Genomic DNA, 22,598 nt, shown 5'->3' with positions numbered 1-22,598 from the left:
AAGGACCGGAACATGACCAGAACTTGAAAATCTTATCAGAAGCAAAGGGTCCCTGATTCAGGAAGATCTGGTGGTAAAAATCCTTCCCCACCTTATCAATAACGTTTAGAACCCTGTCATAAAAGTTTAGAACCTCATCATAAATGTTTAGAATCCTTTCATAAATGTTTAAAACCTTACCATAAATGCTTGAAGTCCACCAATCAAAACCTGTCCCACCAGCATGTCTGCATGCCAACATCTTCTCCCTAGCCTCTTAAATTTTGCCCCAGACCCTGAATCAGGGAGATGGATCTGAGGACAAACACCCCTTGTTCTCCCTGCAGATCCATCTCACAGAATAAAGCTGACCTCTTTTCCCAAAGGCTGATGCCATAATTAATTGGTTTGTTTATATGCATCGGGCAGAGAACCCCAATTTTGCAGCCATACATGAATTCCTTCTGCACCTCATTCTGTAATAGGGATAGAGTGCCTTCAAAATATTTTGCTTGCTGTCAAAGTCGGCTGAGGTAAGTTGGATGGGAAGGAGCTTCTGAAGCTCAGGTGATTATGTGACTCCAGAGTCTATATGGAGTGGATCTAAAACTCAACTTCAGGTTATTTAATTCCTAACCGTGTGTTTTTTGTGCCATAACATACTGGTCTAAGGATTAAGAGGGGCTTTTGCAAAATCCACAAACAGAGAACGTGTATTACATATTCATTATTTATGATCATTTTTATAGTTCCTGAAAGAGTACTTCCTCACATCTCCTCCATTCCATAATACCCTGCACACAATCTTATTCCCCATGAGAAAGGGACCTTACCAGAAAACCACTAGTATTGCCAGGAAGTACTGAGTGTTGCTTTAATGTCTGTGATTATGATTTTATAATGTTCTGCCCAGTTGTAGTATTTTCTCTAGCAAACTTCAACTACACTGGAGCCAGCATAGACTTGGCTGCTGAGATTAAGGGAGAGATAAGGATGGTTGTAAAGAAGTTACTAATGAACTGTGAATCTAATTAAATAAAAAAGGAGGTGAAAACAGGAGGTGGGTGTGAATAGTGAGGATGTGGAGGGGTCAATGGTCTAAAGGACTACAAAGGTAAAAGAATTGTTTTTATGGGGTACTTAACGGGCAGAGTGGCAGGAAGTGTTGGCAGATGCCAAAAATTTTTCCAGTCTCACCTTAAGTCTTCTGAGTTCACAGGGCTAAGAGGCCAAACCACTCTAACTGGTTGGATTTAGAAGAAAAGATTTATAACTCAAAGTCAAACACTGGTAGACCCAAAAGTAAATACTAAAATACAGTATATTCTCAATATCCTACAGACTTGAAAAAGCAAACTTCCCAACGCTGTGAATGTTTTGTTCACAATTTATTTTCAAGTTCTTGGTAGTGTTAGACAAATTTTCATGTAAAATGATTCTAGATCTTTTAAAACAGTGCCCTCCTGAGGCATTCCTGAAATCAGACACAGAACAACTTACCCCATTCTATCTGATGCTCCAGGAGAATAAGAGGACAGTTCAGTGGCTTATCAAGATATGAAAACACTCCTCTCCCTCAAAGTCTACTCTGTCACCCCCACTTAATGGATCTCAGGCAGTGGCACACCATGTATATTCCTCAGAGCAACTAGGAAGCCAGTATAATATAGTCTTCAGAGCAATTATGAAGCAGCATAACTTGTTTATTTTACAAATACGTCAATAATGTTCATTTACTATATGCTGGGCCCAGTTTTAAACACTCCAAATATTGAATAATTTAATCCTAACATAGTAGTACCTACTTTGTAGGTTTACTTTTTATTATATGAATTTTTCAAATAAGAAAACTGAGATACAGAAAGGAGAAATAACTTGCTTAAGGTTATAGCTAGTAATTGGCATGATTTGAGCCCAAACCATCTGATTCCAAAACTATGCATTAACCACTCCACTTTCCTGTCTCTCAGTGGGCCTTAAACGGCGTTAGGTTTCAGTCAATGGAAGAATTGGAGGAGGCACACAAGGAAACAGGAATGGAATGAGCAAAGTCATGGAGAGGAATAGGAGATCCAGTGCTCAGACTGATTTAGTGACTGATTTGATGGTGGAATGGAAGAGAAGAGGCAACTGAAAATTGTTGCGAGCTGGTAATGATATCAACTACCAGAATAAACATACAAAGCAAATATTTTGGATGAAGGTAATACATTTCTGTGTATTGACAGCATCACTCCTGAAACTCAAGCCCTTTGCTAGAAATAGAATTCTCCTTTTCAGGGAGAGGTTGAGGGTCTCCAAGATCAGTCCAGGTTCAGTAATTCACTAGAAGGAGTCACAGGACTGAGCATAAAATTTAAGTCATGGCCATGATTTATCATAGTGAAAGGCTACAAAGCAAAATCAGCGAAGGGAAAAGGTGCATGGGACATAAGTATGGAGGAAACCAGGCACCAGCTTTTGAGGGTCTTTTGCTGGCAGAGTCACATAGGACATTCCCAATTCATCAGAGGCTGAGCATCCAAAGTTTTTCTTGGGGACTGGCCAGGTAGGCACTCTCTGCCGAGCACATATCCAAATTCTAGAATCCCAAAGGGGAAGCAAGTGTTCAACATACACCCCACTGTTTGTACAATCAGTTCGGGCACAATGAGCCACCTTTATGGTTTAAGGACTGTTTTACATCAGTGTAGGGAACTGTTTATCAGCCTAGACCCCAGGTGCAAGCCAAGGGTCAACCTTGCAAGCAGGATCTTCTAAGGATAGGCCATCTCATGCTTGTTGTGCTAACTCTTCTCCGCACAGAGTGTCTCCAGAAAAATGCTCTTTATAACGTATAAAGGATATTGCCTTTTATTCCGAGTATGAGATCCCAAATGAAAGAGGTATCCAAGTTTTCTTTAATAAATTAATTTATTTGATGTACGCTTGTGATATGATGAAGGCATTAAATCACAGTGCTCAAAGTTGGCCTAAGTGTAGACTGTGGTTGAGGTCTCAGGCTGAGAACAAATAGCGGTAAAACACTCGTGTATTCAAACGTAAAATACAAGACATTCTCACAAGTCTTGCAAGGAGAGTGGCCCAAGTAAGTTGGGCAAACCTTAGCCTATCCTCACCTCAAGAGGTTATTGGAGTGGTGGTGTAGAGGGCTTGGTGAGACCTGGATGCTCAGAAGATGACAGGACTCTTTATCCTTTGGGCGGCACATATATCTCCCTATAGAAGCCTAGGGAAAGGATAGGCCTACCCAGCAATGGTTGTGATACTGGGGCTCATAGATCTAATTTAGAGAAAATAAAGATAGGTGATGTTTCTGAAAAACCTGAATTTTCTTATGACAAATCCATACCTGGAACAGTGTCTATAGATTGAAGAGAAATATCAGAGATATTATAGAAAAAGGATTGGGTTGCTTTGAAATAGACTAAAACTGAAAGACAGAAAAATGATGTTGGTAATATTTTTAATGAATATGGATGAATATATCATACTATAAATACATAATATAAATGTATAATAAATTGGTATGATGTGATAGAGGGTTATCTGCTTCTTGTGTTTAGTAAGAATTACTAATTAAATGCACAGTTTCAGGTATCCAATAATAGTCCAGGCAGATTGGACTTAAAAGAAAATTTTTATACCAGGACATCAAACATCAATAGACACAAAAGTAAATACTAAAACTCAGTATCTTTATATCATACAGACTTGAAAAATAACCTTCCCAATTTTGTGACTGTTTACAATTTATTTTGAGGTTGTTGGTAGTGTTTGCCAAATTTTCTTGTGGAATTATTCTAGACCTTTCACAACATGTTGTATTTTTTAACACAGAAGACATTCTTAATCTCGATTGGTTTAAATTTGTGGTCCATGACCTGCTAGCCATTTTTCATTTACTAGTATTTAGATATACTAGATAGTGATCTACTTAACATAATGTGAAAATTGCTGATTTTGTTGTTAAATCTGATTTTATTGTTTAAATATTTCCTAATACTTTGTTTTCTGGAGTTTCAATAATAATAAAATCCATTTCAAAATGGAAAAAAATAGCATTTCCTTCTGATGAAATAAAATAAAATGAATGAATAAATAATAAACAACTTATATTGAATATCAATTATAAAATCTGACTTACCCACACTTTAATGTGTCTGTAACTTAGAAAATTAATCATGAAATGACTTATTTTTTTCATGTCTTCTTTATAATTCCTCTACATATAATAATTTAAAAGTTAATTATACACATATTAATTTACACACATATTAAATAAACTTTTGTATTTTCTTAAAAAACTGTAGAGATTCTTACAGATATAGTCTATTGTCCAGTATCTTTTACATTTTTCTCCTGAAATAAAACATGCAACTGCAGTGAACTATTAATTAAGGAAATCTGTGGTTCTACATGTTTCATTCCATGAATCTTTCTCAGACATTCAGGAGAAGGTCTACTGTACTTGTACGCAATTAGTAATAAGCTTTAATAATTTTCAATACCATACTCTTGTACAAAAATATTTCCTTTTACTTTGATCCAAATATTCAGAATCCTAGCAAAAGCTTAGTCTCTATAATTTAACTTGTCAAGGAATAGCTTCTCCTCTCCCTGGTTTTATCATTTGTATAGTGTTATCCATTATTGTTCAACAAATATTTATAGATTTACTGGAAATGTGACATATCGTCGTTCATCTAATGAGTGACTTCAAAAATAAAAAGGAGGGGCTGGCCCTGTGGCGTAGTGGTTAAGTGCATGTGCTCCCCTGCGGTGGCCCGGGGTTTGCAGGTTTGGATCCTGGGCGCGCACCGACGCACCGCTTGTCGAGCCATGCTGTGGTCGTGTCCCATATAAAGTAGAGGAAGATGGGCACGGATGTTAGCCCAGGGCCAATCTTCCTCAGCAAAAAGAGAAGGATTGGCATCGGATGTTAGCTCAGGGCTGGTCTTCCTCACAAAAAAAATAAATAAAAATAAGAAAAAAATAAAAAGGAATAGAGAAGAAAAATAAATAAAAAAGGCTAAACAATGAAACATAATAGGTGGTGTAAAATAAAGATGTTTTCTTTTTTTTTGCAGCCCTATATCATGGTAGTGAAAACATTTGATTTGTGTTTTCCTTTTGCCAAAGACTTATGTCCCTGAAGACTTTCTCTCCTAGGAGCGGAAAAAGAAAATAAAGGATTGCAAATACTAAACAAATGCTTAAGACTGACTGACAGTATTTCTATTGTAGTATTCTTTTAAAAATTTGTTTCAATGAAATCCTTTTAAAGAAGTTTTTATTCTGCCAACATCTCTCATTCAGATTCCTGGAGAAAAGAGATGTGGGTGGCAGTGACTAATTGAACTAGCAGTTACTGTTTACCAAACAAGTTTGGACAGATTATATTTATAATAGACTAATGAAATCAAGACCATCGAGTATAGTCAGTGTCAGACAACCGAAGAGAGCCGTTGGGCTATATCTGATGGCATATTGAGTAAATTGACTTATTAAAGTTCATTAACATTTGTTGGCCACCTATGTTGTCAAGTACTGAGCCAGGCTTTGGAGTTGCAAAGACGACTCAAAATATCCCTAGCCTAGAGCTTCTTGCAGATTAGTGGAGGATGTAGACACAAAACAAATCATTTCAGTAAGATTTTTAAAGTGTTAAATGTTAAATTAAAATTACTTGCTTCTCCCACAGTCTTTCCCATCTCTGTAAATGGTGATGCCATCTTTCTAGTTACTCAAGTCATCTTTGACGCCTCTTTTTCTCACAGCTATACATTCAAACTATGGGAAAATTCTCATAACCGCAAAACATGTGCAGAATCTGATCACCTTTCACCAGCTCCACCTCTACCTTCTGGCCAAACCCTCTATTATCTCTTAATCTGGATTATTAAATAAAATCCAATATGTTCTGCTCCATACTTGTGCCTTTTTTTTTTGTTTGTTTGGTGAGGAAGATTAGACCTGGGCTAACACCTGTTGCCAATCTTCCTCTTTTTGCTTGAGAAAGAGTGGCCCTGAGCTAACATCTGTGCCAATCTTTCTCCATTTTGTATGTGGGTCACTGCCACACGGCTTGATGAGCGGGTGTAGGTCCACACCCAGGATCCAAACCCCCAAACTCCAGGCCACTGAAGCAGAGCACACAAACTTAACCACTACCCTACCAGGCCGGCCCTCACACTTGTGCCTTTAAGTCTATTTTCAACATGGCAGCAAGATGGCTCCTATTAAAACACAAGCCTAATCATATCACTTGTACAAAACCTGCCAATCGCTTCCCATTTCACTCAGTAAAAACTAAAGCCCTGAGAGTGGCTGACACGTTCCCACAAGACCTTTTCCCCTCTGAACTTATCTACCTTCCTCCCTAGCCTCCCAGTCCCCCCATTCACTCCCCTCTAGCCACACCCACTTCCTTGCCCTTCCTTGAACTCAACATGTTCACTTTTGTCTCAATTCCTTCTTTCCTTCCTACTTGCTGTTTTCTCTTGCTTTCAATGTTCTTTCCCTTTATCATCTCATATCATTTGGTTCTTTACTCAAAAGTCATTTCGTCCAGGAGGCCTTCTTTGTACATCCTATTTAAAACTGCGATCCTCCTACTTCCCCAACACCCCTTATTCTACTTCCTGACTTATTTTTTCTCTACAGCTCTTCCCACCATCTGACATAATAGATAGTTTTCTTTATATTTTGTTGTTTGGCAACCCTGACTTGAATCTAACCTCCACGAGGGCAATTTTTGTTTGTTTTATTCGTGACTCTCTAGCACTTAGAACAATGTCCAACACATAGCAATTGCTCAATAAGTAAATGTTGAATCAATGACTCTCCTTTTTGAGGTGATCCTTTAAGGCAAACAGGAATTCTCTTTCTGGGTGTCCATAAAAATTATCATTTGTATAAAATTTATTTGTTCGTACGTCAGGCTGTGTGACTGACTCTGAGTTTAGCTACAGGGATAGGGCTGGCTACCTAATTTACAGAGCCCAGTGTGAAATATAAATGTGACATCACTTGTTCAAAAATTATTAAGAATTTCAAAATGGCAACTGCCAAGTATCAAACCAAGTATGGGGCTCTTCTAAGTACAGGTTTTACGCCCCTGAAGCCAGCCCTGTAGAGGAACTACACATGTATCTCTTCACCTTCGTATCCCAATAGTTAGCAATGTCCTTGGCACATAGCAGGTGTCCCATAATTGCTTGTTGACTGAATGCATGTATCCTTATCTGGAAGAAGATAAGACAGATTTGAAAGTATTCCACTTATATAGTACCATCACAAAATAGCCCATATTTTTGGAAACATAATTAAAATGGAAAGCCTGCAGCAAGTTAAATGTGTTTTTGGGGAAATCAGGATTAGGTGTTGCCCTAAATTCAAATGCACTGTTTCACTTCTGATCCAGATTGACTTTCAGAAATTTCTAAGTTTTCTATTTCAGAAATTAAAACAAATAAGATTAAGAGAGAGACATGATCTTGATCTATTCTATTCTATCTTACCAAATAAATCTTTATTTTATTCAAGGTGTAAGGCAACGTCCTTCAAGACAATATTCTCCTAGAATCATAAAGGTGATAGATTCAGTCACCAGTGCATATAGTTTGTGAATTAACTGTACTAACTGAAAATAGCTAATCTAGTATCTAGAGACCCTTTTTTGTTTCCTTGATGCAAAAACAAATATATATAATCAAATAATCAAATATTTATTTGATTATCAATAAGTTGGTTTCCAACTCCCAAGTAGGAGGTTTTTCCTATCAATGTGTTCCTATGGCATAATTTAGAGAAAACAGGAATTTGAAAATGAGCTTTAAATCCCATAATTTAGAGAAAACAGGAATTTCAAAATGAGCTTTAAATCCCAAGATAGCATTTTCCTTAAAGAATAGAAGGCATATCTATTTACAGGTTGCTTTAGAGAAAATGGTTATTCTATTTTCTTTCGTGCTGAGTCAAAAAAAAGTCCATAGGTCTCTGAAATCTGCAATGTACTGGACAGATGGATGAAAAGAGATATGATTGAATTAGTAAATGAGAGCGAGCCTTCTATAGGAGCGGGAGCAATGCGGGATCTTCAGGTAATCCATCCTTTCTTCATTTCCTCAAAGTCAAGGCAGCCTTTTGCTTTAAGGACAACAATGATATGATAAAACCTCATAACTATATAGAACGTTTTATTTTTCAAAGGACTTTTTTTCTGTTCTCACAATATCATTGTTAGGAAAACAGAACAGGTAGGTTATTTTTATATCCTTCAGAGAAATGTGCATGCACGCATTGATCAAAACGTAAAGAAAAAGAGAAGAAAATGAGGAGAAAGTAAAGAGTATGAATTCAGTGATCATTTAGAACATATTATTTTTGCCACAGTTAAAAATTTATTATTATTTTAATATTTTATTATTGCCACCAAAGTATATCCAAATCTCTAAAATTTTAAGTTTATTATCCACTTGCAAGCATTATCAGAAAAGAAAAATAAATGATTAGTTCAGTTTAAAGATCAGTGTCATGAAGTTCAATCTTTCTTTTAAATCTCCTATAAATCAGCATTGTTTCCTTAAAAGTTGCAAATGAAACCTACATGTTATAATTGCTTACTTAATTAGTATTTTCTGAATATTATATAGGTATTTTTTCTACATAGGAAACTAAAAACATATGGTGATACTTAACCAGATTTTGAATTCAGTATATGCAATAATATCCTCTGAATTTGGAAAATAAGTCAACGTAAAGTTCTGAACTACAGAATTTGATATCTGAAAAGCCAAATTAATGAAAATTTCATGGAGTAATTTATTATAATATTCAATAATTCTATATTGCATATAACCAATGACTTCAATAAGCGCTAAACTTAATTAATGTAATTCAAAACTTTATTTTGGAATAAAAAAGAATACATGTGATTATTTTGAGATTTAATTGGTTTCTTCTGGATGAATTAAAATCCAAAGATCACATTTCTGCATATATTCTATTCTTGATATGTCTGAAGAAAGAAACAGTTAATGAGACTTGCAAAACCTGGAAGAAAAGGAAAGAATAAAAGATCAAAATATAATCAATAAGCGTAATTTGTAAAGTTAACACTTCTATATGATCACCAAAATGCATACTGTAAAGGGAAAAAGGATTAAAGAGGGTGAGAAATTTCAGACTAAGGTACATATGGTTGTTAATGAGAAGTCTGCAGAGTGAGTCTTCTAGAATAAACCAGGTGTCACCAAGTTCATTTATAGGGGGCACTAAGGAATAGACTGTTCAATTTTAATCACATGGGTTATCATCGGATGGCTTACTGAACTGCTGATCTGTTTTTGTTCATCAACTTTCTATTTCATCAGTCTTACAAAACTGCCTCTTTTTGGCATAGGATCGTGAAAGGTGGTGTGTAAAGGACAGAGGATAAAATGCGGCACAGATACCATCCCTCCTCAGTCTTGTCTTACTATCCCCCCTCAGCATAACACAATAGAGAATAAACATTTCAAAAGAATGATATTAATGCTTATAAGAATGTCTTGGCTTACCACCATTCTGAGACTAAAACTGCTACCAGTTGAAAACAATTTGTGGAAATTTAGGTCAGTGCTTTGTGGATCAACATAAAATTAAATTCAGTGTCCTATTCTGGCCAAACTATGCATTATAAATCCATTCCAATGTTACAGTCTACACTGTAATCACCTATCCAGTCTCACAGTTTCTTTGAATCCATAGGCTTCATTTACTCTCATTAGTCTTCAAGGAGACTGAAGAATGAATGAAGTCCTGCTTCTGAATCTCAATTCTGCAGTGGCATCCTGAAAGTCATGGAATATGTCTATTTTGCTTCCCATTGTATCTCCGGCATCGAATACAGTACCTGACACACAGTATATGTTCTCCCTCTCCAAATGTATTGAATGAACGAATGAGTATATGACTGAATCTAAGTATATGAGTAGATTTACTAATGTCAAACACCTGCCTAGATTTCAGAAGTTTGCCAACTTGCAGATTGCCCAACAGGGTGCTCTCACTGCCGAGATATGAAGTATTATTTTTATATCACAAAGCAATGAAATCAATACCTGCCAGGATGATCACTTATTAACAGGCTCCAACCACTTGGCTGATTTAGGCATATCACCTCCAGCTGGGCCTATACTTCAGCCGGGTTTGAAGAGTCTCCAAGTCCTGGCTCCTATTGGATTAACTTGTCTAATTAGGTCTCCACCTGGTTGTTTACAGTTTATTCTCTATAGTTAATACTTAATACTTTTTATCTTTAAACATATGAACAAAAGCTTACCTCTGAAGCCAAAAGTCCAAAGTTAATTCCAATTAATGTTAAAGCATTAGCATGATACCATATGTTGATTTTATTTTCACAACCCTAAGGAAAAGAAATTACTTAGATGGACTTGGAGATGGAAATGTTCTTATACATAATTGTATTACAAAGAAGAAGAGACATGGAGATTAGTAATTTACCAAAGTCTAAAAAGCAAGTCAATGTCTAACTGGAAACTGGACTTTTTAGTCTAGGGAGCTTCATATGATAGCAGGACACCTCAGCTGCTACTTTTAAAGTTGCTAAGATGTTGTCATGTAATGGAAATCAGAAATTTGTTAAGTTTTGAGAGGGATTTGGTTTTCTGCAGGCTATTGTAACTCATCAGGATATATACCACCACCTAAAATGATTATTTTTCAAATAGAAGAAGTTTTTTAAAAAGCATAATGCTCTATCTACGAATGAATTTTGTAATTTAAATATACATAATCATTTAATAATGATTTATTAAAGTTAGAATAACATCCGTATATAAACTATACAAAGTATTAGAAGGTTTGGGCTGGAAACATCTAGTTTATCAATGGTTCACACCCCGTAAATAGCAGTTGCTCCAGATGAACCTCTACTCTTGCTTCTGCCACATTTAACTTAACACCACATTTGTCATTGCCGGGGTCCCCACCCTTCAGTTTTTGCCAATCCCCATGCTCTTTACTCTTGCAACTCACTTACCAACCCTATACACCAGAGTTTTGCCAAAAGTGCCTCCTCTCTCTGCAGGAATTTGGGAAGGAGTGTTGGCGAGAAAGGCTGATGGTATCCCAAGTTCTAGGAGCACTTACATCACATACTCCCAGAAAGGTTATTTAATTTATTTATTATATACCTGAAATAATACTACAATTCACCTAATTATAAGTTCAATTTAGTGAAGTAGCTTATGAACCTTATCATCATGAATAACATTGTTTTTATATAAAAATTTGCTCAGAATTCTAAATTGACTTGGAAAAAAAAAGAAAAAGAAGGCACTGTAAACACTTGGAGAAGCCTTGACTTATTTTTACCTCTAGGTAAGTTGCATTCAGTGGCTCATCACAAAACCACTTTCTCAATGTAGAATTCGTGCAAGAACATGGCACTTGTTCTGAATTTTCTTTATGCTTATTCTTTATCCAATCTGTGTAATTGTGTTGGCCACAACACTGTAACTAGGAAAAAGAGTCTATGAATTTTACTATAAAATATTCAAAATGCAGTCAATTATATGATTCCCATGCATATTAAAGCAGTTTATGTGATGAATTTATTAGGTTATTCTCCTTTGAAATGTAGTGAATAAACAAATCAGTATATTTTTGTTTATGTGTTTAATCCATTACTTTGTGGCTGCTATTGTTGATGTTAACCAGAGCTAAAGATCTCTACTCATATAAGTGGGCTGTATTTGGATGAAATTGTTACATCGGAATTTATCTTATAGGAGCCCAGGATGGAGGATACACTTGATATACGAAAGCTGCAAACCAAGTTTAGGGCCAGAATATAGAAGAGAGAATCACCTTAGCCATATCTTCCTCCGAACCCCATAGCAGTTCTCTTTATATTTATCCAGAATATACCGCCATATGCGTTTAATGTACATTCAGATTCAGGGTTATTTCTATTTTCTTAGGATTAATGTGAGATGTTAACTTTCAATTTTGTATTGTGTGAAAAATTGCCACAAAGAACCAAAAAAGATGATAAGGCAAATAGTCATAGAAATGATCAAACATCTAAGAAATGTCTCATTTCCGCTCTTATTAAGTTGAGTTGGGAGAATGTGAAAGAATCAGCTTATATATTTGTCACCCAGAAAATAAGAGAAAGTTGAAGTATTTCATTGTTTTCTAAACTTGTTATTGAAAGTTATAACACCAGTACTGCCTATATTACAACATGTACCAACAATCTTGGCACAATCTTGGATATGTTGAATGACTGAAATAGTGCTTTAGAGTTTGGAAATTGAAAGCTGGTTTAACCAGTCAAACTGACATACACTATTTTCATTATATTCATGGCTAGGAACGGTCAGCTGGATTCTCATTAATAGTAGTAATGTTGTACATAGAACTGTTTTCCTGCTTATCAGTTTATGACCATAGGAAGGGTCGATACTCTGCTATCAGTCATAATGCAATCTGAAAATGCAATACATGTAAGATCATATACATCAGGGAAAAAATAAGACAAGTGAAAACATTTATAATTACATTTCAATTCTGCTAAAATGCATTTCTGTTATTAACTGTACTAAAAATAATAACTATTTTTATGTGAGGCATCAAAGGTAGCAGTTAAGAGTACAAAATCTAGTGCTAGATTGCCTGGGATTGAATCTTGGCTTTGCCACTTATTAGCTGTGTGACACTAAGTTACTGAATTTCTCTGTTCTTCATGTATAAAACAAGGATAATAGTTCTTTACCTCCTTGGGTTGGGAGGATTAAATAAGTCAATATATGCAAAGCACTTACAGAAGGGCCTGGTGCTATGTAAATGTTTGCTGTTTTCTTCATCAAGCACCGACTGTGTTCCAGGTGCTGATCTAGTCCTGTAAACCATTTGGTTGACAACACCAATTCCCTTACCCTCCCCAGAACAATCTGAACTGTGAAATAATAATCATAAAAACATTAGCTAAAAAATATTAGTTGCTTACTATGTCCCAGACCCAAGGCTTTCTATCTATTCTATATATTACTTCATTTATTCCTGCCAACCAGAGGGAGGGGTTCTTCTGCCCATTTTACTAATGTGGAACCTCAAGTCATAAAGGTTACTTGTCCAGAGTCACACAGCTACTGCATGGCAGTCTTGACATTCAGGTTCAAACGGTAATGGCTGTACCACTCTGCTGCCAGCAGGGACTTTTCCCGCCGCCCAGGTGCAGCAGGGCAGATTACTCGACTTGGCAGAAGACCACCAACACCTTTACAGGTGAAACCAGGTTAAAATGCACATTAGTTCACCCAGAAAAGGAGATATCAGTTACAAAAAGATATAAGTTATAAAACTCAAGATTTGTAAGTGGGAACAGTGATATTCCACCCAGTTTGTTTGGAAGAATTACAAAAGCCTCTCATTCCTCCACCTCTATCCCCTGCGCTTCCCTTTCTCCTCCCTACCCTACAGTGGTCACCTCTGACAGCGAATTTTTAGTTTTATGCTAATTTTGTCTTACTGTTTTCTGTACAGCATTCAGAATAGTCCACTTGGGGATGTCTTCAGGCATATTTTTAGATCCATATTGAGAAATGACTAAATCAATTTGTTCATGCCACACTTGGTGAACCTGTTAAAAAAATGTATTAAAAGTGAAAATTTGATAGAAACTTTCCTTATGGTTCTTCATAAAAGAGTATTCAAAGTCAATTTGCTCTTTTCTGCTTATTTCTAACTGTTTTTTCTTCCTTATAACTATTTTTAGCAATCTGAGTGAGTGTTGAGGCATTTGGTCTTTCACATTGTGATCTGTAGGAAGAATACATTAGATTTATTTTATGATTAGGGAGAAAGCTATGTGCTATTCTTCTGAATGTCTAAGGGTTCTACATCTCTTCTTATACCCTCAGGAAAAATTGTGAAAGACTTTGAAATGGACCAAAAAAGATTACTGAGTATCTTTTCAAGAAACTAGGCCTTCTCTAGGGTCCTCTGATTCTATGGGAGTCTGTACCTTTCGTAGTTTTTAACTTATTTTACAACTTTGTAAGTTGTAGAAAACTATAGCTACAAGTGTCTTCTCTTTGGACTCTCCTTTGAATTAGATTTTGTATCATACTGGTTCCTACGTTAATTAGATGTTAAATAAAATCATTGGCCTGTGTCTATTATATATTTTTATAAGAATTATGATTTCTAATTTAAAAAATTATCCTTTCATAATACTAAAACAAAAACAATCAGATCTGAAAGTTTAGGGCAAAACTGCTATTTTAAAATCTAGACATTGCAGAGGTAAGTTTTTTTTTAAAGCTTTCTCCAGTGATTTTTATTTTTGCAAGGAAAGAGTCAACTTGAGCTAACACCTGTTGCCAATATTCCTCTTTTTTTTTTTCCTTCCCCAAAGCCCCAGTGCATAATTGTATAGCCTAGTTGTAAGCCCTTCTAGTTCTTCTATGTGACCTGCTGCCACAGCATGGCAACTGACAGACAAGTGGTGTGGTTCCATGACCGGGAAACAAACCCGGGCCTTCAAAGCAGTGAGAGCGCTGAACTTTAACCACTAGGCCATAAGGGCTGGCTCAGTAAATTTTAATAGAAACTTACTTGATCATTTAAAAGTTTATATGACTTTCATAACTGATTCCTACTTTGGTCCTCAAAAATACCAAAAGGTAGAAAGGACAGATATTATTCACATTTTATGACCAAGGAGACAGATACACAGAGAATTTAATTATTTGCTTTGTTTACAATGAATAAAGAAGAAGAGCTGATACTTTTAAATATGGTTCATTTGAATTCTAGTCTAATGATTTCTCATTGTATTATGCTGACTTTGAATAACAAAAATTAAATAACTGGTGGGAATACTACAATAATGAAAACATCTGTACAAGTTAAACTCTTATGCAGTGACTTATGTATCTATGTTTTAATATACTTAAGAAGATTAGAATAATGTAAAATGTTATTTAGATCTCTAAGTTATCTATTTCACTTATTCTTTAAGTTAATTTTCATTTAGAATAGAAAATGATGTCTTTCCATTTTATATTGTTGTGGGGAGTGGGCAGACTTAAGTTCTCATTTCCTCTCTAAAGCATTACTTGGGAGATCCAGAGTGCATATGAATCAAACATTAGTACATAAGAGGGAAAATGAGTTTCATGTATAATCTTTGTGATTATTATATGAATAAAATTCCCTCACACATACTCAATTTGACAAACATCCATTGAAGCCCTAGTGCATCTCCAACACTGAGTTAGATGCTGTAAATGGCATAAAAGATTTAAAGGCTCGTAAGAGCTTAATCCAGTTTGAATGTAGAAAACAAACTGATGTAAACAAAGCTGTTATCTCTGGGAACAGTTAATAAGGGTTCGAGTCTAGGCTCTGTCATTTCCCCACGGCATATTTCAGCAACTGTTTCTCCTCTCAATCTCGTCACCTTCCTGTTCTAGAAAGTAAGACTAATACTGCATCTCTACAGATAGTTGTGAGAATCAATAATATAATGTCTATAAAGTGCTTATCACAGTCTCTAGCACATGGTGGTTATTACTAACTGGTAGTTCTTATTATTCTTAAAATAAGTAGAGAAGAATATGTGAATAATACTTAAGTAAATAGGAATGAAACTGATAAACTATATTTACGTGTTAAGGGTCCTTAATTGTTATATTCAGGTTCTATCACCAAGTCCAAAAGTTAGAGGCTGATGGGTTGGGACCTGGTGCTTTGCCACCAAAACAGCTTTCCAGAACTCACCTGCTGTATGTACACACACACACACATACATATACATACACATGTAGATGTAGACAGAGGAATGTAGACAGAGGAAATGTAGACAGAGGAAATTTTAGCTCCAAATGCCAAGCCATCAACAATAGGCCCTTGGTGATTAGGTCTCAAGAGAGCAAATACAGTCGGAGGGCAATGGTGTTACATGGGAAAGATTTTGTTGGAGTTGGTCATTACTTAGGAGTCTATATATAGAAAGAATTTGAAGGCTAGGAAGCATAGGGATTAATCAGCCACACCCTCAAAATTAATGAAGGGACGGAAGAGAGCTCTTCTACGGCTACTCTATGACAGGAACTTTATAAATTGTCACTTGATAACTCTATAAGGTAGAAGGTATTAACCGTATTTTACAGATGAAAACATAGGCTTAGGGTTGTTAAATGGCTTTATATCTAGTCATACACAGACCTGTATGACTTCAAGTCCATGATCTTTTCACAAGACAATCTCCTGTGATACAAAGACTACACTGAAACACTGAATTTTTGTGTCTGTGTGTGTGTGTGTGTGTGTGTGTGAGGAAGATTAGCCCTGAGCTAACATCTGTCGCCAATCCTCCTCTTTTTGCTAAGGAAGACTGGCCCTGGGCTAACATCCGTGCCCATATTCCTCCACTTTATATGGGATGCTGCCACAGCATGGCTTGACAACCGGTGAGTTGGTGTGCGCCCAGGATCCGAACCCCGGGCCGCTGCAACAGAGTGCGCACACTTAACCACTACACCACCAGGCGGCCCCTGAAATTTTTTAAAGAATTAAAAGAAACTGTAGGCTGTAATAGGTAAGTTTTGTTACCAAGAAGTTTTTTTAGGCAATTTATTATGTGCTTTTTTGAACCGAACTTGATAAATATAAACCTTCTTTTAAATAATTTAATTATATCACTCACGACCATACCTGTGCAAAATATATGAATTATTCAGTACATCTTATTTAAATGAAATTGCTAAATTTCAACTTAGTACAAGTCTAAAGGTATTTCTTTACAAAAATAGAATATACTGTAGTGATTGGGTCAGTAATGGTAGCCAGGTTGGCTGGGGGGCCAATTTGGATTCCCCACACTTAGCATCCTCACCTCCTCTTCCCTCACATACTTTGTTATTTACAGCAACATTCTCAACCTTCTGCAAACAGAGTTAAAGTTCTCCTAGCCCACCCTTCCAGTCCCCTGGCCCCTTCCTATATAGAATTCTGGTACTTCTATTGAGGCCGCCCTGTGGTCTAGTGGTTAAGATATGGCACTCTCCCTGTTGCGGCCTGAGTCACTCGTCTGTCAGTTGTCATACTGTGGCAGCTGTGATGCTGAAAACTATGCCACTGGTGTTTCAAATACCAACAGGGTCCCCCATGGTGACAGGTTTCATCAGAGCTTCCAGACTAAGACAGACTAGGAAGGACCTGGCCACCCACTTCTGAAAAATTAGCACCAGAAGATGAGAGAATGGCACAAAAGACCAGGCAGGATTCCACTATGCCGTACAAAGGGTCACTAGGAGTCAGAATCAACTGGACGGTACTAACAATAACAAACTTCCATTGAATCTTTTTTTCCTCAAAGACATTTACCTTTAGCTTTTACTATAGGTTTACAGGTCTCAATAATCTAAAGTATCCAATTTTCTTTAGATTTCAAAAAAAAGGATGATCGTTTCATACCTCCTCTTTCTTTGTGAAGATGAGTGCTGAAAGTACAACCTGAACACCAGAGGCCCACATCAACAGTACTGCATACTAAAACATAAGAAAAAAGAGATTACAACTATGCTTCCAATATATTTTTAGATGCTACCATGATGGGAAAATGCATATCATATGAAATATGCAGTCTTAAAATATACATAGGTATTGCTGAAGTTTCCTGCCCTGATGTACATGAATAAAATTACTGAAACCAGGAGCTGGCCCCATGGCATAGTGGTTGAGTTTGGCATGCTCTGCTTCGGCGGCCCAGGTTCACAGGTTTGGATCCCAGACGCAGACCTACACCACTTGTCAGTCATGCTGTGGCAGCAACCCATGTACAAAATAAAGGAAGACTGGCACAGTTGTTAGCTCAGGGCTAATCTTCCTTAGCAAAAAAAAAAAAAAATTATTGAAAGCAAAAGGCAAAGAAAAAAATCAATGAACATTTAGATAAGAGTACAGTAGAAAGAAGTGACAGTACAGTCATCCCTTGTTATCCACGGGGGATTAGTTCCAGGACTCTGCAGGTACCAAAATCTGAAGATGCTCAAGTCCCTCATATAAAATGGTATAGTATTTGCATATAACCTACACACATCCTCTTGTATACTTTAAATCACCTCTAGATTACTTATAATACCGAATACAATGTAACTGCTATGTAAATAGTTGTGACACTGTATTGTTTAGGGAATAATGACAAGAAAAAAATGTCTGTACATATTCAGTACAGATGCAACCACTGTAGGTCTTTTGATCCATGGTTGGTTGAATCCACAGATGCGGAATCCGTGCATGCGGAGGGCCGACTGTACTTCATGATAACCTCAACAGACTATGTGGTCTAATGGAGTTGTTGATGATGCTTCTTCATTCAGATCTAAAACTGTCAGATGGAGGAATTCAATTATCTGGACCTCCACTTAACACCCCATTCTGCTAAAACTAGAGAACTCACTAAATGGTGACCTACTATGTAAACTATTCCATCATGCAAAAGTAATGAAAAACAAAACAGAAAATAACAAAAGCAACTGCAATAGTAAAGTTAAGTCTGTATGTACATTTGGACTATTTCTTTGAAAACTGAAAATACTCCTAACCAAAACCAAATAAAATGATTTTCACACTTATTTGACTATTTTCTATTTTTTTTAAACTCATGGCCACTGCAATCTTCTTCATCATAGCAGCACATAGTGACACATATTATCTAGAATTCATAATAATTTAAAAAGTTAGCTGTCTAAATATTTTACTAACTAAAAATATAAGAATGATTTACTGTTAGTATTCTTAGTTTCACATATTTTAAACATTTAATACTTTAAAATAGTCCATTAAAATGCTTAATTACATTTCCTATTTTCAGAGACAAAAATTTTAGGGATAAAAATATGGTCTTTAGGGGCCGGCCTGGTGGCAGAAGCGGTTAAGTGCACGTGCTCCGCTGCAGCCGCCCGGGGTTCGCCAGTTTGGATCCCGGGCGTGCACCGATGCACCAATTGGCAAGCTATGCTGTGGCGGCGTCCCAGGTAAAGTGGAGGAAGATGGGCACAGATGTTAGCTCAGGGCCAGTCTTCCTCAGCAAAAAGAAAAAAAAAAACAGGAGGCTTGGCAGATGTTAGCACAGGGCTGATCTTCCTCACAAAAGGAAAAAAAAAATTTGGTCTTTAGACCTGTTTAGAAGTTTAGATTTATAATACTTCTATATACAATATCTCACGTAATCTTCACTAATAAGAGATTGGAAGAGGCAGGAAAAATTGTGCAAAACAATTGTGAGGGATCAGAATTTGCCACCCCAAAATGTGTCTCTTTGGCTTGATTATTTTTAAGAACAAGACTCAGGAAGAAACTTTGACTTTCCCCCTAACTGACTAAAAGAATTTAAGATAGAAGGCCTGCTCCAGGAAGGAGCTATTGCCATAGATAACTATAGTGTAATATGAACTAGGTGTGGTAGACAGGGAGGAACCTAGAAGGCCCACTTGATCCAAGTCCTCTCCATGTCCCATTATTTCTGCAAGGCATAGCAAACATTTGTTTACCAAACATTTGCTTTTCCACCTCCATGTGAATTGCCTTCCTCTTCTTTGAAGCCTCAAATCATTACCCCCAACATCCCCCTTTGTTTTCAGCTGAAGATGGTATTTAAGGTGGTGGCTTTGGCCATTTTGGTGAGTTACTCAGTTTTCTTGGGTTTCTCCCATGTATACATGATATTAAATTTGTTTCATTTTCTCCTGTTATTCTGTCTCATGTCACTTTAATTCTTAGACCAGCCAGAAGAACCTAGAGGGTAGAGGAATATTCTTCCTCTGCTACACAATAAAAAAAATTACTGGGTTTCTTTTTAATGGCAAGCTGGTTGTTGTCTAGTGGATCCTATCAGGTTTCTGATCTCATGTGGGGTATGAAACATTACTTTTGACTAAGCTATCACTGTATTCAAGTCTATAGAGTTAACCTAGAGAATTCCAATAGTAATACAAAGGTTTCCTGTCCATAGCAATGCAAATGATTTCTATTCACGGAAATACAAATGAATAATAGAGTATATAAATCTCCACAAATCTAATTCTCATTTCAACTAGTTGTTACTTCTTACTGCTTCCCTTATTAATTACTTATTTAAATAAAGTCTTTGACATGCTCATTTACATATATGTGAGTCATGATTTTACATTTGAAAGTTATCTTTTAACAGCAGTTAGATGTTTACAGTAATAAGAAAAATTCAGTGTATTTATGTGTTATTAGCACTTACAGAGCACAGTGAGATACTGCTTAAGCACTTTTAAAAGAGGGAAGTAAAATTGCTCTGATGAGTTAAACTGCAGAACTAATATCATTTGATTAGAGTAGGGGTATGCAAAGTCACCTTTAAGCCACAGAATAGCAGTAAGGCCTATGACATTTACTCATAACTTGACTGCCCATAACTTGAATTAACATGGTTAAAGGAAAAATGTGTCCATCAGGAAAGTAGTGGTAAGTTCAGAGGAGAAGAGCAGAAGCGTCATGATTACAAAAAGTAGCAGTCCCCTTCCATGGAGTGACCAGAAGGGAGAGTGGTGTCTTGGCTTTAGGATCTAAGCTGTCAAGTCTTAGTATCATGTATATTCTTTACGATGGGGTCTACCAGGCTTTCTCAGCCGGAGGACATTAATACTTGAATCATATGAGGTGGAAACTTATAAGATGTTTCTGTTTTTCTCCCTCTAGGTTCCCCCTTCCTTCCCAGTCCCATTCCCCAACATTATACTGGTAGCAGGCTCTATGTCCCTCTTGCCTAAATGGGGATTTTTGGCAAAGAGAACAATCAAAAATTTCCTGCAAGCCATTTCTGTCCTGGTTTCCATATCTAAAATCAGAAGCCCAATGAGAAAATTATGCTAAGTGTCCTGGAAGAAGAGTAAGATAAGATTTGAGAAGAGAGGCTGAGCCTTTGAGAAGAGAGAGTGAGGTCTCTTTTTAGACTAAAAAGATTCTGAGACTGATCCTAGAGGTGTGGGTTCCCAGAGCAACAGGGACTAGCACTTGGCTTTCTGGCTTTGCCCTGATGAAGTGGCAAGACCCCAGAGGGAAATGCAAGTGTGGTTTCTAGCATTACCTAAAATGCCTCTGCCAGGGGTAATATTCAAATAATAATAGGTAGCAATATTTAACAATAGGCCACAACTAATCCCTACGTCACGTGTGGCTCCTTTAATTGCTGTGTCTTGGGCGAGTGTGGTTGAATGTCTCAAGGGAGGAGTACTGCAGGGAAGGAACTGAAATAATAGCTACAAATCCTTCACAAAAGGGTTCCACTGATATGCCTGAACTGGTATATACTGGATGAAGAGCAGCCCTGCCTTTGCCACTCTAGGCCATTCAAACAGCACAATGAGTAGACCTGAAGGGACCATGTGAGCCAGGAAAGTGAGTGCTTTCATGGTAACCAGTGTAGACTGATAATCAGTGTCCTGAGTGACCACCCAGACTCTCAGCACTACATAACAGCTAAGCAACTCTGCATTCTTCCTGGTAAAAGACACAATAGCTAAAGTTGAATTCCTATCTGATTGACAGGAGAGTGCCTGTGAATTAGAACTGAACTGATTTGATTTAAAGAAAATGTTAAAAGCTATAATTCATCTGAGTCTGTGAATTGTGATCCATATCTGCCACAAGTACGGTAAATGGCTCAGGTCCAGGTCTATACTCCTGATTGCAATTTATCTTTTCATGTTACATGCCTAGGGAGAGAGCGTGTGCTAGTCAGACGCCAGCGTCTGGTCCTCTCAGCAGTTATATTTCTCTTTGTTAAACAGTAAGTTGTGATCTCAGCTATAAGTTAGCTTCCCACACGGCATGCCCACAGGGATAAAATGTGCTGACTACAGGACATGTATCCTTTTCCTTGCTAATCTGCATTGCTTATTGACTCCAACGCACTTTATTCCGATTTTAGTCTTCAGATTCTCAAGTTTGGTTAATTGTAGTTCACCCTAGGACACCGATTCCTATTGACTCTGTGTTGAAAATTAACATCTAAGTGTGCAAGTGTTGAAGTCCAGATTCGATCCATGGACAACTCACCAAGAAAATTCAACCTAGAAAAGTTTCTTGGGAGAGGGCACTTTATTTGCCTTACTCCCAAGGGCATACTCTACCGCAATGTTATGGTGACATAAATCATTATTGCCCATTTGTGTGACTTGGACACAGAAAACTGAAGATACAAATTCAGGCTATTGAAATGACATACGTACCAGAATTAGGAGCCATCTGATTTCATTGTAAATTCCCAAATAACCCAAGAGACAAAGAAGAACAGTAGCAGATCCAATTCCAATCAAAATTCGAAAAATATACACTACCAAGTGATTATTTTCATCTGTGGAAAGCACAAAATAATTTATTATTAAGTGATATTTGTTTTCTATTTAATAATAAATGCAGCAACCCAAGGTTTCCCTAAGCAGGTGTCGCCAAACCACTAGAATTCCCTTTCTTTTTTTTTAACTTCATTCTAGTGCCTCTTACTTATGCTTAGCAACAACTTTTCTTCCTTTAATGACATGATCGAGAATTTCTTCAATCTCAGA

At 36.8% G+C, this 22,598-nt stretch overlaps 1 protein-coding gene across 1 annotated transcript; it reads right to left on the bottom strand.

Moving 5' to 3' along the window:
* Window positions 1-8,916: 8,916 nt before the first annotated feature.
* On the bottom strand, window positions 8,917-22,573 carry TSPAN19 (tetraspanin 19). Its single transcript, XM_087448612.1, has 7 exons — window positions 22,537-22,573; window positions 22,263-22,432; window positions 17,476-17,550; window positions 13,523-13,633; window positions 11,362-11,505; window positions 10,307-10,390; window positions 8,917-9,036 (listed from the first exon to the last, which is right to left on the bottom strand). Exons 1-7 carry the CDS (start codon window positions 22,571-22,573, stop codon window positions 8,968-8,970), a joined length of 690 nt encoding a protein of 229 aa, XP_087304738.1. The 3' UTR covers window positions 8,917-8,967.
* Between the last annotated feature and the right edge of the window lie 25 nt (window positions 22,574-22,598).

This window comes from Ceratotherium simum, chromosome 25 (assembly GCF_057802395.1).
Source record: "Ceratotherium simum simum isolate JZ-2026a chromosome 25, ASM5780239v1, whole genome shotgun sequence".
Taxonomy (NCBI): domain Eukaryota; kingdom Metazoa; phylum Chordata; class Mammalia; order Perissodactyla; family Rhinocerotidae; genus Ceratotherium; species Ceratotherium simum.
Note: the sequence above shows the minus strand (reverse complement) of the source record. Positions and strands in the feature narration are given on the sequence as shown.